Here is an 18,376-nt window from a genome sequence, read left to right on the forward strand (position 1 = left end):
TTATCTTCAGCAAGTTCATTCTTCATCTGCTGCTGCCTTTGATGCTCATGACACAGAAAGTGCATGCAAGACTGGTGTATCAGCAGAGATAGAATGTAACTAAGTACTCAAGTACTGTACTTACATACAAATTTAAGGTACTTGTACCTTACTTGAGTGTTTCCATTTTTCTGCTATTGGTACTTCCACTCCACCTCATTTATTTGCGGATTGCATGCTGCATTAGAGCCAAAAAAGCCTTTTTTAATTATTTATTTTATCAGCAATCTGATTAAGATAATCAGAAAAATCCTTAATGATGGATCCAATAATAATAATAATAATAAGCCAGGCCAATGTCAACCCATTGTATACAGCATATGCACATGTAAATACATGTTTAATTTACTTTTAGTTGTACTTTTGGTATGTTTAAAGGTGCACTATGCAGTTCTGGAAAAGAAAGTCAGAAAGTTTATATTTACAATATTAATACAGTTGCTAATAATACAAACTTAGTGATAGTTATTTGATATACTTCCCTAACTGAATAAACAAGCTGTCCTCTGAGGTGAATAAGGTCCCCAGAACACAGTTTGTCAGTTAGTCAGAAAGGAGGCTACGGAGAAGGCAAAATATAAAGAAAGTTAAAGATTCTCTTCTCTCTCTCTATTTTCCTAAAATGTCTTCCCTAAAACTACACAGCGCACCTCTAATATCAGACTTTTACTCATGTACTATTTGTTGGGGTGAATTTCCCTTTTACCAAAGTAATATTTGAACACAATATATTTACTTTTACTCAATTATGACTTTTGGGTATTTCATACAAGATGCATCAGTCATGTTAAGCCCCTGTTAAAGTGTTATATATGTATGTATATGTATATATATATATATATATATATATATATATATATGTATACACATATATATATATATATACACATATATATATATCATATTAATGCTGCTGGATGAACACGTAAGCAGCACTTTAATGCTGTAGCTTGTTGAGGTTGGACTAAAGTTAGCTGCTTTATATACTGTCCTGATGGGTAGTTTTATCTTGAGTGTTGCATCATATTTTAAAAGCTGGTCACATGATTTGTTGCCTTTGTGAAATTCTTAATAAACCTTTATTACAAGTCAGATCTCTACTTGCACTGCAAAGGTTTGAAGCACCCACACACTTAAAATGTTGTCATGTTTTGTCTGATGTGTTGTTTTATACATGAAAAAAATAGTTGTATTTTTAAAGTTGAAATGAGAAATAAACTTGAAACCTGAATCCATAACTGTAACTATAAAGAGGTAAAAAGTACAATCTTTCCTTCTGAAAATGTTGGTGGTGGTGGAAACAGGCAATCACTGTCTGACAAAAAAAAGATACCATTCATCTGTGAATGGCATCATAAATGTTGTGTTTTGATGATAGTAGTGTCCATTGTGTTGTTAACGACATAATCATCACTGTCTCATGACGATTTCTTTAATTCATGAATAGTTTTTCTACTTCAAGGCCACCAGAGGGCAGCAGAAAAACACATATAAACATTTATTTTTAACATATTTTATGGAACATAAATAACATATACATATATAACAATATAACATAAATAACATATATTTAAATATATAACACAATATAACATAAATAACAAATATAACATGTATCAAAGTCCACTCCAGTCCAGTCCAGTCATTTATGCCGCATAGCAACGCCATTTAGGATGTCCGTGGAAGTTACCATTTATAGTTCCTTGCTGGATAAAGGGTTAAGGAACTTTACGTTCATCAATTCAATTATCAAATTCATACAGTAATAAACATTAAGCGTATTCAAAATCTTACAGCTCACAAAATACAACAGTTAGTAACTTAACTACATGAGATTTTCTCTCCTTCCATTTCTTCCTTCACAGTGTTAAAATACTCACTTACAGTTGAAAAACAGCATCTTTTAAACATGTTTTACATTGTGACATTGAAATGATGCAGGTAAACTAGTGCTAACCTATGGAAATATCAATCAGAGCATCAAGTGATCACTACATTACACTTTTCCTCGGAGCAGAGGAGTTCAGTCAATCTCACACAAAGTCACAGAGCCATTCTTAAACCAGAAGCCTGGGAAGAGGGGCTCTGTGAATTTGGCCTCGAAAGTGTGTATGAGTCTCAGCTCTCCTGATGTGACACTGTAATATTTCAGAGTACCACCTTCCCAATCCAGAAACAATGCAACCTTTTTGCATTGGGGCAATGCAACCTTTTTGCATTGGGGCAATGCAACCATTTTGCATTGGGGCGATGCAATCTTTTTGGATTGGGGCGATGCAATCTTTTTGGATTGGGGCGATGCAATCTTTTTGGATTGGGGCGATGCAATCTTTTTGGATTGGGGCGATGCAATCTTTTTGCACTGGGGCGATTCAATCTTTTTGGATTGGGGCGATGCAATCTTTTTGGATTGGGGCGATGCAATCTTTTTGCATTGGGGCACTATTTCTTTTTGTTTGTCTTTTTGCTTCCCATGCAAGGGAAACCATCCTTCCTTAAGGCAGAGCAGACTCCAGGACTTGTCATTGCATCCTAGGCCACCGCTACTGTCCCATTCTCGACCCACTCCTTTATACGCCACTGCGATGCCAACCTCCCCTTTCCACTCCACCTCCCAGTAGCAGAAGCCTTTCTGGCCCTCCTCACAAAACACCTGACTCCTCTTAAACCTGTCCTCGTTTTCAGGTTGTGGCACCTTCTCCTCCACCTTCTTTACTGTTTTCACTTTCCTGTTTCCTTCGGACAGGACAAGTCTCTTGCTTGCTGTGTTTTCATCAAACTTCAGATCTGCACCATCTGACAGAGAAACAAATAACACATATTTTAGTGTGTAAATGTGTGTTTACTGTTTTATGTGCATTTGAAAGACGACAAAAGTAATAAAAGTATGTTTTTTTAAAATGAAATCCAAACAAAATCAATTAAAGATGAAATCTGGAGAAAAGTAAAATTGTTGAATTGTTTGTAATGTTGAATTAGATTTGAAACCTTTAACTATTTTACAAATGTAATGAGTATGTACTGTAACAAATATATAATGGTAAAAAGTGCATACATGATAACCTATACTACCTGAGGAGTTTGGGAACGGATACATTCATTTTTAAATTTATCAGGCAACAGCTTGATTTCTAATGCTTGGTGGCAAGTGTTGGAAAAAAACAAAAAAAAAAGACTCACACTTCTTCAGGCCTGGCTTTAACCGATGCTCTCCACTGTGGTCGAAGCTGTACAAGATGAATAAAAGTGTTGTCACAAACACTCATGTCAACCTTCAGCTTCAATGTGAAAAGACAAGAAGTGCATTTGATATGGACAGAGTTCATACAGCAGAAAAGTAGGCCTGTCTCATGAGCCCCATTTATACCTGGTATTAATAAATGTTGTGTTATCTCGATTCTGCCAGCACTGGGACAGGATTAACTGAGTGGAGCTGGCGTTCATGTCAACAAACATGCCGCGTACCAGGTATCTGAACTACGAAGCAGGATTTGGGGTTAGCGAGGTAATTTTAGGGTTTCAGGGTTACAACGGTGGTTCACCTCTTAATAGAGTGCATCACCATTATAACTTGCGTGCTGCACACCTCACTTGCTCCAGAGTAGATTATGTTGGAGTTAACACATCAATACGTATAGAAGCACAGCTAATCATGGCCAACCCCTTGGAAAATGGCATCACCATTTGTAGAAGATCCTGAGGAGCTCAATGTCAGATCATGAGGGTTTCCCAGTAGGGCTAGAAAGTTCAGAAACTGGCAAAATCCATTGGCCTTTCCTGACTATGTTTTAAACGACATACAGCAGCAACTGATTTGCTTCAGCTGGATGTGGTTTACTTCTTTGGATTTATCTGGTATTGTAGCCACAGGAATACCTGGGTTGACATATCGAGTTGATTACCACCATCTTTATGAAAACCAGCTATATACCTACACATATAAACACACATCCTGACATATTATCATACCAGATTGCCAGGCTCATATTTCGAAAAGGAGTTGTAGCAGAGAGCGTCGTCACCCCATTGACTCCTGGGTGATTGTAGCTCAGATCCAGCTGTTTCAGGGAGCAGGTCGTTTTGGACTCGAGAGCTTCGGCCAGGAATGAGCAGCCTTTCTCTGACACCTGACAACCTGACAACCTGCAGACCACACAAACATGTATGCACGCACATCCACAGACAAACATGTATGCGCGCACACACACACACACACACACACACACACACACACACACACACACACACACACACACACTGAGAGTTATGTGATACTGAGCTTCAGGTAGAAGGGTTGTTGTTATGGTTCCTGCAGTTAAATACACATTATTTACTGATTTAGAGGGGTCATAAGATTTTTTCCTTTATTTTATTTTAATAAACATTTGTCAATCAAACATTTTCTATGGTCATTTTATAAATGTCAAAAATAAAACACTTTGATGATCAATTATATAAAAAATAAATTAATTGTCATTACAGGCACATTTTCAATCTCAAATATTGTGGGTATTGGTTTTATCCTGGCTTTGGTGGGGGCAGGGATATATGAGAATACTGTTTTATATGGAGCCAAAGTGAAACCTGAACCCAGGTTCTGTTCCAGAGGTAAATCTTGTAAACATGGGCGAGTTAACTCCATAGAGTTGATGCAAGGACGAGTGCTCACTTGCCTTATATGGAGTTTTTTATCATATGTTCTGAAGATGCAAACTTACTTTTACGAAATGTTTGCTGCTCTGCTTAACTGACCTTTGTTTGCAGTTTGGAATAACAATACCTTAAACTACACACAACAACCCCCACTCCTGTTCATGATATGTACAGTATGTACATATCATTAAATACAGAGTAAATGTGATATACACTTACTTGAGAACCTCCAGTTTACAGTGTATACTCTTCAGGCCATCAGCAAGTTTCTCCACACCTGAATCCAGCAGGTCATTATGACTCAGGTCCAGCACTGTGAGATTAGAGGATGTGGAGCTGAGGACGGAGGATGTCAGACCTTTGCAGGATTCTTCAGAGAGCTCACACCAGCTCAGCCTGTGAAAATATTTGTAATCAGAAATCTGAAAAATCTGTGGTGATTGCTAAAACACCCCACTTTGTCTGGGTTCAGAAGTTTTTGCTCAGAGCTGGTTCATGTATATTTGTCTGACAGAACACCGACAGTACAGTACACAGTACTGATGGTCTCAAAACAACCTCCCTTGGGATAAATAGGGGGGTGCCACATGGCTCTGTGCTGGGTCCTTTACCATTTACTATGGATGTCAGGATTTTGTTCGGATTTTTGAAATCGAAACTGATTGAGATGAGTGTTCAATTTTGACTATCGACTTCAAATGCAGTATCAACAATACTGGTTTGCTCTGGACAGGTTTGAGACACCAAACTTTGTAACAATCTGGTGTTTTTTGTTGAACTCTGGAGTCTTTATATCTGTGGAATATTATTCGAACTTGTCTAAGCCTAACCTGCAAGTAGCACCAGGAATATGTTAAACTGCTGTTGTTAAATACCCCTATCTTTTAAAAGAAGAATTTGAAAAAGTAAATGACAGTCGTCAAATCTAAGTCTAAAAATGTTTTCAAATCGAATTGTGACCTTAAAAGTGAAAGCCAAATTGAGTCGTGATTTGGAGAATTGTGAAACATCTACTATTTACACATAAACAATATTATTACTCCAACACAGACATTTGGCTCTTTCTTACACTCGGTGCACTGCGCAGCGTAAGTGTCATTGCTAGTTTCAGACCGATACAGTTGTCGTTTTCACGCCTAGCGCCTAAGTTGTGTAAATAGGAAATGTACCTTCGTCCACCTGTGCGCCCCTGGGGGAGTTGGTATTAAAATGAGATGTAGTCAGGCGCACTGATGCCAGATCACTATCATGAGGAAGCAGAAATTGACAGCGGCATTGACCAACAAAAAGCTGGTCTGCAGTCAAAGGCGCAGTAATTTTCCTGCTATTTAAAGGACGCATTATTCATATAGTAAGTTGTGCCTACACAGGTGGCCTCACAGGACGCGTACTCTGATTTTATGATTAGAGACACTGCTTTCAGTCATTTTAAACATTTCTATGTGTGCAGTAATGTCACTGTAACAAATACTGTGATGCATTTAATCAGCAACACTAAAAACTGAAGAGGAAACTCTCCGGAGGAAACAGAATTCATCTTTTATCTTTTGAATTAAATATCTCCGTCTTTCTAAGTGAAGCACAACTACGCAACTGTCCCACAGTAAAGACAAGTGCACCTGTTTATTAACTACAGCATGGTCCATGTTTTGGTGCACAAGGCTCTTAAAGGGAATGGGAGATGACACCCTGATTGATTTAATTTATGTTACGCCCAAAACACACCCATGACTAATGAAGAGTCTAAATACTTCCCTTTTACGCTGTGCATCAGACTTTGTGCCCATGTTGTCCACCATTTAACTACCAAATGGACTTGGATGCACCCTAAACGCACTTGCACCATGTGCTTTAGACTAAGCACACCATAGACCATTTGAATAGGGCCCTTGCAATCCCCCTTTTTATGCAGATGACAGTCTTGTATGCTTTTGACTCCTCTTCAATTTAAGCTATGTTAAGATTACAATCTGCCCCAAACGTTCTGCAGACATATCTTCATCATCTCAAACTTGTACTGAATGTTGATAAGGAAAAATGTTTTATTTTTAAAGTTTGCATCTCTTTGCCATCCGCGGGTTTAATGGTACTGCAATTGAAATGTTGTAACCTTATAAATACAGGAGAAAGACTGCTTTTTAGTGCTGCAGTCTCTTGGAATCTATTGCAACATGACTTAAAACTGAATTCTCTAGTGACACTTTGATGCTTTGGGTCTTTACTAAATAACTGTTCAACATTGGCCTGTAACTGTTTTAACTGACACGTTTGTTGTTTTGTATGTTTGTATTTCTATTTTGATCTGGTTTGTTTGCTTGTCTCTGCTCATGTTCAGCATCATTGAAACTACGCTGGTCTCCACTAACAACAAGAAGAGATCTACATTCTATCATTTTTATGAGAGCATCAATTTTGAAAGTACTTACAAAGCAGTGTTGGAGACTTTGACCACCGGCAACATTCCTAGAAGAACTTTCTCTGATTTCAGGTATTTTTTTAGATCAAACACATCAAGCTCCTCATCTGATGTCAGCAGCACAAAAGTCAGAGCTGACCACTCGGCGGTGGAGAAATTTTCAAATGTGACTGTTTCAGAGCGCAGGTACTTTTTGACTTCTTCCACCAGAGAGTGGTCATTCAGCTCATTCAGACAGTGGAAGAGATTGAACTTTTTATCAGCATCACTGTTCTCTTCCTGAATCTTTTCTTTGATGTACTCAATAGTTTCCTTGTTGATCTCCTTGTTATTTTCTTTCTCTTTCAGCAGCTCTTGCAGTAGTTCCTGGTTGCTCTCCAGGGAGAGGCCTAGCAGGAAGCGGAGAAACAGATCCCAGTCTCCATGTTTGATCTCCAAAGCCTTGTCGACTGCTGTCTTGTAGAAGTCTAAGTCTGCAACTGTCGAAGTGGGTTTGGTAAGCAGATTTTCACCTTTGTTATTGAATGTGTGAAAGACATAAAAAGCTGCCAGGAACTCTTGAATGCTCAGATGGACGAAGCAGAAGAGTTTCTGTTCGCTCACTCCACAGCCTTCTCGTTTGATCTGCGTGAATAATCCAGAGAAAACTGCAGCCTCAGTGATGTCAAGACCGCACTCTGTCAAGTCGTCTTCAGTGAAGAGAAGGTTTCCTTCCTCGAGGCTCTCGAAGGCCAGTTTCCCCAGAGAAATGATTGTTTCCTGGTTCTTTTGATTCCAGCATGAATCTGTCTCAGACCTCTCACCTGTGTCATCTCCAGGATACTTCACGTTTGCCTGTCTGCATTGTAGCAAAAGGAAGTATATGTACATGTCAGTCAGAGCCTTGGGCATCCTTCCTTCTTGTTCTCTGTTCACAAAGTCCTCCAGGACTTTAGACGTGATCCAACAGAAGACAGGGATGTGACACATGATATAAATGCTTCTCGATTTTTTCACATATGACAAAATTTTCTCAGCCAACTCCTTGTCACTGAATCTCTTCCTGAAGTATTCTTCCTTCTGATCATCATTGAATCCTCGCACCTCTGTAACCCGGTCAACTGTACGAGCAGGGATACGGTTGGATGCTGCAGGTCGTGAGGTGATCCAGATTTGAGCTTTAGAAAACAGATTTCCTTGGATGAGGTTTGTCAACAGAACATTCACTGAGGCTGCCTCTCCAACCTCTTTGTGAGAGGTACTTTCACTGAAGTCAAGATCAAGGCGACATTCATCAAAACCATCCAGGACAATCAGAATTCTGTACTTGTCATAGTCTGTTATTTCTGATGTCTTCATACCCGGAAAAAAGATGTTAATAAGTTCCTCCAAGCTGAGATTTTCCTCTTTTTTCAAATTCAGCTCCCGGAAAGAAAGAGGAAACATATAAAATATGTCCTCATTGGCCGTACTCTCAGCCCAGTCCAGCATGTACTTCATTGTAGCAAATGACTTTCCAATGCCTGCCACTCCGATCGTTAGCACGGTTCTGATGGGTCCATGTTCTCCAGATGCTGGTTTGAAGATGTCCTGATATTTAATCAATGTTTCTTGTGTCACTGGTTTGAACTTTGCATCTTGAACTTGTCTGGTCTCATGTTGTTCATTGACCTCTCCCCTCTCACCCTCTATGATGTAGAGATCTGTGTAGATCTCATTCAGAAGGGCAGAGGTTTTCTGCTTATCGATCCCCTCAGACACATGGGTGAATTGCTCCTTCAGCTGAGTTCTGAGTTTCTGCTGACTTACTATGTCAGGCTTACCTGTGGGGAAACAATTATCAAAGTTATTGTGGACAGACATTAACAAAAAGTGGCGATTAAATGTTTTGGATGCAATCAAGCAGTTAATTAAATCTAAACCATAGCACCAAGAACAAAGTTGTGTTTTTTATGTTGCTTTTTTTGTATATGGTTTGTTTAGCTACATACAATTTAACCAAAAGTCAAGCAGGTCATGAAACATCAGGAATCGGCTCGAGAAGAGGAGCACATGCTTCATTTTTGCTGTCCTCCCATAGACCATTTTTTGGCTACACTGATCAGCCAGAACATTAAAAGGACTAACAAGTGAAGTGAATAACACAGATTATCTCGTTACAATGCAACATTCATGTGGATGCAACTTGACACTCAGCACCCACCCACACACCATTGCAGACCAAGCACACCTCCTCATGGTAACAACATTCCTGGATAGTGGTATCCTCCCCAGGAGGACAGTGTACCCTGCCACACTGCAAAAACGGCTGAGGAATGGCCTCAGGAGCATGACAAAGAGCTCAAGGCATCAGCCTGGGCTCCACATGTCCAGGATCTCAATATGATTGAGCATCTGTGGAACATGCTGGAACAGGTCCGATCCATGGAGGCCCGACCTCACAACCCACTGGACTCGAAGAATCTAACCCAACACCCTGGTGTCAGACACCACAGGACACCCAGAGGTTCTGTGTCTTTGCGTCAATGGGTCAAGTCCAATCCCCAGTGGGGCCTCGATGGATCGGACTGGTTCCCAGGGATGGGTGATTGGATTGTGATCTGGGAAATTTGGAGCACAGGCTAACACTTTAAGCTCTTTGCCATTCCTCAGCAGTTTTTGCTGTGTAGTAGTGCATATTGTCCTGCCGGGAAGCCACTGCCATCAGGGAGTGCCTTTACTTGTACTTGGTCAGCAACGATGTTTTGGTGGGGTGGTGCATGACAAGTGGCATCCATTAAAAATACATGACCCAAGGTTGTTCTGGTTGATCAGTGTCTTGGTTGTGTCTAAACCAGAGTTTGATTTGGAATATCCAGGCATATTTTAGTGGATTGTTATTGGCTAAATAAAGCCGATCCTTACTTCCTACTCACTCTACTTTTGCAGTGCTGTTCTCCATTATGACAGTCTTACATGCCATTTTAATGCATTTGCGAGTGAAAAGTGTGCGACTGACTCTTGAGTCCTGATGGTGCGGCTCACAAAATACACATACTAATTAAACTCAGAGGCTAACAATGCTGTTATTTCTCCTCTTTCTTTCTGAAGAGCAAAGAGCAGCTTTCAGGCAGTAGCGTCTCATAATTGCAGCAACACATAATTTTAGCTGTCACTGTCAATGTTGATTCTGTGAGAAACTTGGCAACAGAATTTCAACTTGTCCGTTGTAAACACCATAACACCACTATGTGATCATCTTATTCTCTCAGTTAAATTTGAGCTTTACCAAATCTGAAACCAGTCTCAAAAACTGATTGAACCTAAAATACTGGATGGGTTTCTCCTGTCAATAAGTGTTATTTAAGTTGGTGGTGCTTCATTGACATACTGTTAATTTAAGATATGCTTCTTTAAAGACATAAAGCTCCATTTAGTTGTGAGTGAACTCTCCTCTCACTTTGAGAAATGTTCAGAAATTGTTTCAGTTCGTTTAAAACTAGGCTAATCTAAAACTATTTCAAACCATGTAGTCATGAAGAGCCTGCTTGAGTTAATTTGGTTTAAAGCCTGTGCTGCTTGCTCTATAGTGCTGGCAGAAGGTAAATGAATGATTTCAACTGTATTATTATGTATTATATTGTTCTGTTGTTGTTAAACATGAAAAGTTGCACCACATGTGGTGATGACTGCCTTATGATTTATTTAACACTTAAAAGTCAATGTTAAGAAATTGGACTTGACTGTAAGCCTTGTTCCTCTCATGTAAGTTAAGGGGTTGGACGAACATTATAAAGGTCTTTATAGCATTCCAGTGCAGCACCACCTCCAACTTACAGCATACATTTGGTTTAATTAGACACCTCTCTGACATGCTGTCTATGTTAGACGCTTCTCATTTTTTTTTCATGGTTCTGTTTACATTTCACAGCAGTTTAGAGCATTTGGATATGATTGCACCCTTATTTATGACTACCTCCATCCACACCCATGAGCTTACATCTTATTTCTGTCGTCCTGTCGACACATGTATCAGGCAACTGTTTGGCAGCTGAATGTTGGGAGGTTATCCAGAGTCGGGCAGAAGGAAACAGCTTCCCTCTGATGAGGTTTGTCAGTAGCACATCTACTGAAGCTGGCTCTCTGGTGTCAGTCAAGATGTTACAGTTGTCAAAGTCGAGAGGAGGTTGATAATCCTCCAGTCCATCCAAGACAAATACAACTTTGAACTGCTCATAGTTAGAAATCACACACTCTTTTGTTTCCTTGAAGAAATGCTCAAGAAGTCTCACCAAACTGACTTTTGTCTCTTTTATCTTACTGAGCTCGGAGAAGTTCAGTGGAAATATCACTTCTTCATCAGCTTTGCTCCAAAGGGACTTAACCCTTAAAAATGACCCCTTGTCATTTTTAGCCCACTCTGTTTTGAATTTCTGCGCATGGAAGGATTTTCCAATTCCAGCTTCTCCGATAGTCAGCACAGTCCTGATTGTTTTTTCTTTTGTATCTTTGAAGATGTCAGATGTTGCATTCACTCGTGTCACAGATTTTGCCACAGGACTTCCATTTTTCTCTCCATTATCGACCTCATTACTTTTCTCCTCTCTGATGATGTGTTCTGTGTTTTGTTGGTTCGGATGATTTTTGTTTTCAACTTCAGTGTTCTCACTAAGAAATCTTCTTCTCAGGGCTGATAACAGCTGCTGCCGTCGCTTCAATGTTTCTGGATAAACAGAACAAATTTCAGCACATTATTGATGATGAAGGGTAGATGTAATTACCTTTAAGTCAGCTAAAGTTATATATGATACAACACAGTGAACAAGTTGCACCACAACAATAGTTTAAAGTTACCAGTGTTAAGAATTATGTCACTGTTGTTGAAACACATAAATTCAGTTTAGTAATGTTTATAAAATCTGCAGTAACATTGTTATATGTCATGGTTGCAACTTACAGTATTTCCTACCCATAATTTTACAATCTAACAGAAAAAGTGACACAGAGTTATGAAAATAAGTTATTGTTATTGTTTCATACCTCGACATTCTGTCTGTTTCTGAATATATTCAGAGGGAATCTTATGAACTCCTGAAGGTTGAGAGACGATCCAGAGACGAGCGGAGGGAAGCAACTTCCCCTTGATGAGGTTTGTTAGCAGCACATCCATCGAGGCTGGCTTGTGCATATCAGTCAGGTCCTCGTTCTTTTCAAAGTCCAGAGGAAGTTTACATTCTTCCAAACCATCGAGGACAAAAGCTACTTCACATTTGTTGTACTTGCAAGCTTTTCTGTGTTTTCTGTCATTGAGGGAATGACGAAGCAGATCTTTCATGCTTTGATCTTTTTTTCTTCTTGAATTCAGCTCGCTGAACTTCAATGAAACTATAAAGTCTATGTTCTTGTTGGACTTTCCTTTTGCCCAGTCTACCATGAACCTCCTTGTTTGAAGTGTTTTACCAACACGAGGAACTCCCTTCATTAGCACTGTTCGCACTGTCTTTTGCTCTGAATCGAGAAATAATCTACTATAAGTTTGTTTTTTATCTTTGTTTTCTTCTCCCATCTCATAGAGTTCTGTGTCAGTTTCAAGTTTACTCAGTTCCTCTTCATGCTGACGGCAGATTGTTGCCTTCAGATCTGCTGTCAGTTCGTGTTTGAAATCTTTGTCTAAAGAAATGATAAAGACATTATAGAGAAAACAGAGTACAGTGACTGCAAAAAATAGAGTGTCACATTATGCATTTTGTTACACCAGCAGTTAAAGCCCAGAGAGGAAAATGGCAGTAATACACAAAATGTAAGTAGGAATTTGCAATGACATTAATATAGTTGAGTTTATGAAACATCTTCCATTAAAGTGATGTATGTCATGGTTTCAGCTTTTACAGTATTTCCTGATCAACATCAACATCAGAAATGACACATGATACAGATCTCACGATACATAATATGAGTTATGAGACTAAGTTATTGTTATTGTTTCATACCTCGACATTCTGTCCGTCTTTTAATATATTCAGAGGGAATCTTCTCAACTCCTGAAGGTTGAGAGACGATCCAGAGATGAGCGGAGGGAAGCAAATTCCCCTTGATGAGGTTTGTTAGCAGCACATCCATCGAGGCTGGCTTGTTCATATCAGTCAGGTCCTCGTTGTTTTCAAAGTCCAGAGGAAGGTCACATTCTTCCAAACCATCAAGGACAAAAGCTATCTTACATTTATCAAACTTGCAAACTTCTGGGTGTTCATCATCACTGAGGGAATGACGAAGCAGATCTGTCATGCTTTGAACTTTGTCTTCCCATGAATTCAGCTCGCTGAACTTCAGTGAAACTATCAAGTCTATGTTGTTGTTGGACTTTTCTTCTGCCCAGTCTACCATGAACCTCCTTGTTTGAAATGTTTTACCAACACCAGCAGCTCCTGTCATTAGCACTGTTCGCACTGTCTTTGGCCAATAAGTTTTAAATAATCCATCATAGGTTTGTGCTTTATTTTCTTTTCCTATATCGTAGAGTTCTGTGTCAGTCTTAAGTTTCTTCACTTCTTCATGCTGACTGAGGATTCGTTTTTTCAGGTCTGCTGTGAGTTTGGGATTGACGGCTTTCCCTAAAGAAACAATAAAGACAATACAAACAGAGCAGAATGCAGTAATTTCAATAAGTGTCACATTCCTAAACAATTAAATGGCAAACATGAAAAAGTTTTGTCACGTGATGTTTTGTGTTATACCTGCAATCAAAGCTGAGAGATTCAAAATGTATGAGAATAAAGAAATGTATCTATGAGTTTGCAAGAAAGAAATAAGTGTTGAATAGCTCTATATTCCAGCAGTAACCACTGTTATAGTGTTTGGTCAGTAACCATGTCTCTCCTCCTCTTGCTCATGCTGTGGAATAGAAAATTAATTTTCTGGTATCCCTGCCCACTTCATCCAATCAGGATAGAGAACTCCATAAAGGGGCGGTCCTGTCTGCTTGTGAACGCACAGAGAGCAGGATCCTCCTGTTTGCTGCTCTGTCTAGCGATTAGCACTCTACGTACATGTGGCGACGTAAAGAGCAGAGAGGGGATTGCTAACTGCAAAACAGACGTTAGCTAAAATGATAAAAAAGTTTACAGCAGCTTTAAGCTGATAAAAGTTTCTGTGTTGCTTATTCTAACCTTTGCTCGAGGTGTCCACACTGCTGGGCGTAGTGGTGTCTGGATTCTGATTGGGTGAACTTCAACACAAACACAAAACATTTATTACATATTTGTGTTAATAATATATTAGATACATTTACTCTAACAAAGATTTATATTCATGTTTGAGGTAAAATGCATCTTCGGGCCTTCACTGCTCTGCTTCTTCATTTCATCCTCATATTGTTACTCCATCTTATTATCTGTTACAGCTGTAATAGTATGCAAACATAAGTTGTTTGTCCTACCTTAGCTCAGACATGAAGTCGAGAGGATCATCCTTGGGAACTTTCCTGGATGCAGGGGAGACTCATGAGGGCTTTAAAACATATTTATTTGAGTGATTTCACAAAAACAAACTCTAAAATGTTTAACATCTAAAAAAAACCTTTTAGCTTCAAGGTGGAAACTGCAGTAAAGTCTGAATACTCTGATAGGTCGTTCTCTTCGTTTTTGTCTTCTGCTCTCTGAACATATCAAACAAAGAACATGACCAAAATATCTTACCCTGGTTCTCCTGTACTGAAGTTGAGAGGATCATCCTTGGACCTGTCACTTCTCATAGACACACTGCTGGGTACAGGAGAGACTGATCTGTCTTGGTCATGCGGACTGTAAGACAGATACAAAATGTTTTAAAATTGACAAACCATTACACTTTTAACATCTTAAAAAGGTGCATTATACATTAGATACATTTACTCTAACAAAGGTTTATATTATTTATGTTTGAGGTAAAATGCATCTCCGGGCCTTCACTGCTCTGCTTCTTCATTTCTTCCTCATATTGTTACTCCATCTTATTATCTGTTTTAGCTGTAATAGTATGCAAGCGTAAGTTGTTTGTCCTACCTTAGCCCAGACCTGAAGTCGAGAGGATCATCCTTGGGAATGGTCCTGGATGAAGGGGCGACTGGTCTTCTAGGCTCATGAGGGCTTTAAAACAAATTTATTTGAGAGATTTCACAAAAACAAACTTTAACATTTTTAATATCTGGGAAAAAAACTTTTTAGATTCAAGGTGGAAACTGCAGGAAAGTCTGAATACTCTGATTAGTCATTCTCTTCATTTTTTTCTTCTGCTCTCTGAACCTATCAAACAATGAACATGACCCAAAACATCTTACCCTGGTTCTTCTTTACTGAAGTTGAGAGGATCATCCTTGGACCTGTCACTTCTCATGGACACACTGCTGGGTACAGGAGAGACTGATCTGTCTTGGTCATGCAGACTGTAAGACAGATACAAAATGTTTTAAAATTGACAAACCATTACACTTTTAACATCTTAAATGTTCATTTTGAGCTTCAAGGTAGTATCTACAGTTTATGTTTTCCTTTACTGTGAACCTCTCTGTATCAAAGTACCATCATAACTAAAATATCTTACCCTGGTTGTTCTTTACTGAAGTTGAGAGGATCATCCTTGGACCTGTCACTTCTCATAGACACACTGCTGGGTACAGGAGAGACTGATCTGTCTGCCTCAAGCTGACTGTAAGACGGATATAAAATGTTTTAAAATTGACAAACCATTACACTTTTAACATCTTAAATGTTCATTTTAAGCTTCAAGGTAGTATCTACAGTTTATTTTATCCTTTACTGTGAACCTCTCTGTATCAAAGTACCATCATAACTAAAATATCTTACCCTGGTTCTTCTTTACTGAAGTTGAGAGGATCATCCTTGGACCTGTCACTTCTCATGGACACACTGCTGGGTACAGGAGAGACTGATCTGTCTTGGTCATGCGGACTGTAAGACAGATATAAAATGTTTTTAGATTCAAGGTGGAAACTGCAGGAAAGTCTGAATACTCTGATTAGTCATTCTCTTCATTTTTTTCATCTTAAATGAAAAATAAGACGGATATAAAATGTTTTAAAATTGACAAACCATTACACTTTTAACATCTTAAATGTTCATTTTGAGCTTCAAGGTAGTATCTACAGTTTATGTTTTCCTTTACTGTGAACCTCTCTGTATCAAAATACCATAACTAAAATATCTTACCCTGGTTGTTCTTTACTGAAGTTGAGAGGATCATCCTTGGACCTGTCACTTCTCATAGACACACTGCTGGGTACAGGAGAGACCGATCTGTCTTGGTCATGCGGACTGTAAGACAGATATAAAATGTTTTAAAATTGACAAATCATAACACTTTTAACATCTTAAATGTTAATTTTACCAAAGTCACCTTAGTCATCATCATAACAGTTGCCCCCCTGAGGGATTTGGCAGCAGCCACCACTGCTTGAACCTTTTAGTTGAGAGGTTCACAAAAACATTTTGAGCAGCAACATTTCAGAGTAAAACCTGTTAATTTCAATGGAATTTCTGCCATCACATAGTCGAGGAGGGAAAAAATGTGGCTTCACTTCAGAATCACTTTGTTGAGTTGAAATGCATCTGTGTCACTTTTACAATAATAGTAAATTAAAGCTGCTGTAAATTTGATATATTTTTTATAATAATCGTTAAATAGCTCTGTATTCCAACAATAGTCATTAGCCCTTTTCACACAGAGGCGCCGCATTATCTCCGCAGCGGAGGTTCACCATTCTCCGCCTAATTCAAACAGCACGCCGGCGCTGCGGCTCCAAAAGAGGCGTCATCATGATGATGACGTCTGTGTTTTTTTCAACACGTTTCCCCGGTGTCCTCCTGTTAATCTAAACTTGTACCCGCTGACTGTTTATAATCATATGGATGCAGTTATAATGTGTTGTGATTTAGATCCTGACCCATCAAACATCCTGGAAAGTGACAGAGTTACGTTTTTCTCTTAATTAAATAATTACGTAATCGCCATCAGCAAACAGGAGACTGTCTGACTCTCTCACTCGCTGGGGGGGAGGCTGTTTTCTGGGGGAAAGTTCACTGAAGTCTTGGTCGGGAGGGCTGACCGTCGCTGTGATTTTTTTTCAAGACAGTGACTACACCAACACATAGTGGAAGGAGACAAACACATGGTGAGTTTCTTGCCGGGGACAGACGCTGTTTTTCAGGCAGAAATGCGTCAGAGTCATTAGGACAGACAGGATGACAGGCACTTCTTCACGTATAACTGCGGTATTTTTTTCCTAATATAAGTTGCCAAAGACACTACCAGTTACTACATTACTGTTGGTTGGTCATGTAACGTTGCTTTGTGGGACATTTTGTTACACTTCGTTATGATTTAAGGGGAAACGAGATGAGGACCCAAACGCAGACAACACACGGGAGGCAGTATAGGGGAACAAAAGGCAAGCTTTAATAATTAAAGCTGAATATACAAAAAAATGGACCAAAAACAAAGTAGCAACATAAAGCTTAAACAAAGTCCAACAAAGCAAAGTACAAATCAAATGAAAAATCAAGGAATCAAAATCCAAACACACCAATGGGGAGACACTGGAGGAAACACTGGAGAAGAGTGCTGGGAGGCAACACGGGGGAAGACAGACCAAGACGGAGTAACATGGGACAACACGGAACGAACTGACAAAGACATGAGGGAGAACAAAGACTATATACACAGACACACTAACGAGGGAATCAGGAACAGGTGGAGTTAGGGGGGAAGAAGATCCTCCTGTTTGCTGCTATGTCTGGTGATTACTGCTGCATGTTCATGAGGTGAAGCAGAGGGGAGGGAGGGGACTGCTAATTGCAAAACGGACAGCAAGTTAGCTAAACGAGGACAATGCTTAAAGCAGCTTTAAGTATGAAGAGTGTGCATGGTACGTAGTGTATCCCAAATAAACTTCTACTTACTTCAGTGTTGATGAGGCTTCAGTCTGCTCCTCAGACATGTTGATTTTATGGTAGATTGACCTGTTTTCTCATTTCCAGTGAGTAGTAAGGCAGTCTGTCTCCACACTGACTTATGTCATCGTCCTCTCGGTCCCCAGACCCACTCATTACTGGGCAAATACCTTAACACAAATATGTTTACTTTCATCTGAGAGACAAAGGCTGGACAGTACGGCTTCAAGCCTTTAAATCCAGTCGACAAGTCACCAACCAGAGTGAAGTATTCCCTGAATAAAATAGAAAAATGCAATGATTAACGTCAGTATGACTGTAACATGTGGACCATGATGTTGATGTGAGCTTGATACATAAAATATGG

At 39.4% G+C, this 18,376-nt stretch overlaps 1 protein-coding gene across 1 annotated transcript; it reads right to left on the reverse strand.

Moving 5' to 3' along the window:
* Positions 1-1,671: 1,671 nt before the first annotated feature.
* LOC140999688 (uncharacterized) lies at positions 1,672-18,056 on the reverse strand. Its single transcript, XM_073470209.1, has 17 exons — positions 18,019-18,056; positions 16,270-16,374; positions 15,907-16,011; positions 15,644-15,748; positions 15,381-15,485; positions 15,106-15,189; positions 14,761-14,865; positions 14,502-14,546; positions 14,233-14,291; positions 13,057-13,677; positions 12,107-12,736; positions 11,067-11,789; positions 7,119-8,910; positions 4,912-5,088; positions 4,009-4,182; positions 3,220-3,266; positions 1,672-2,835 (listed from the first exon to the last, which is right to left on the reverse strand). Exons 1-17 carry the CDS (start codon positions 18,054-18,056, stop codon positions 2,063-2,065), a joined length of 5,688 nt encoding a protein of 1,895 aa, XP_073326310.1. The 3' UTR covers positions 1,672-2,062.
* Between the last annotated feature and the right edge of the window lie 320 nt (positions 18,057-18,376).

This window comes from Pagrus major, chromosome 7 (assembly GCF_040436345.1).
Source record: "Pagrus major chromosome 7, Pma_NU_1.0".
Taxonomy (NCBI): domain Eukaryota; kingdom Metazoa; phylum Chordata; class Actinopteri; order Spariformes; family Sparidae; genus Pagrus; species Pagrus major.

Excerpts from the sequence above, each read along its gene's own strand:
- LOC140999688 (XM_073470209.1), bottom strand. The coding sequence starts at position 18,056 with ATGTCTGAGGAGCAGACTGAAGCCTCATCAACACTGAA. Across the intron at positions 16,375-18,018 it reads GAAGCCTCATCAACACTGAA|TCCGCATGACCAAGACAGAT; the intron begins GTAAGTAGAAGT and ends TCTGTCTTACAG. Across the intron at positions 15,190-15,380 it reads TTCAGTAAAGAAGAACCAGG|CCCTCATGAGCCTAGAAGAC; the intron begins GTAAGATGTTTT and ends TTTGTTTTAAAG.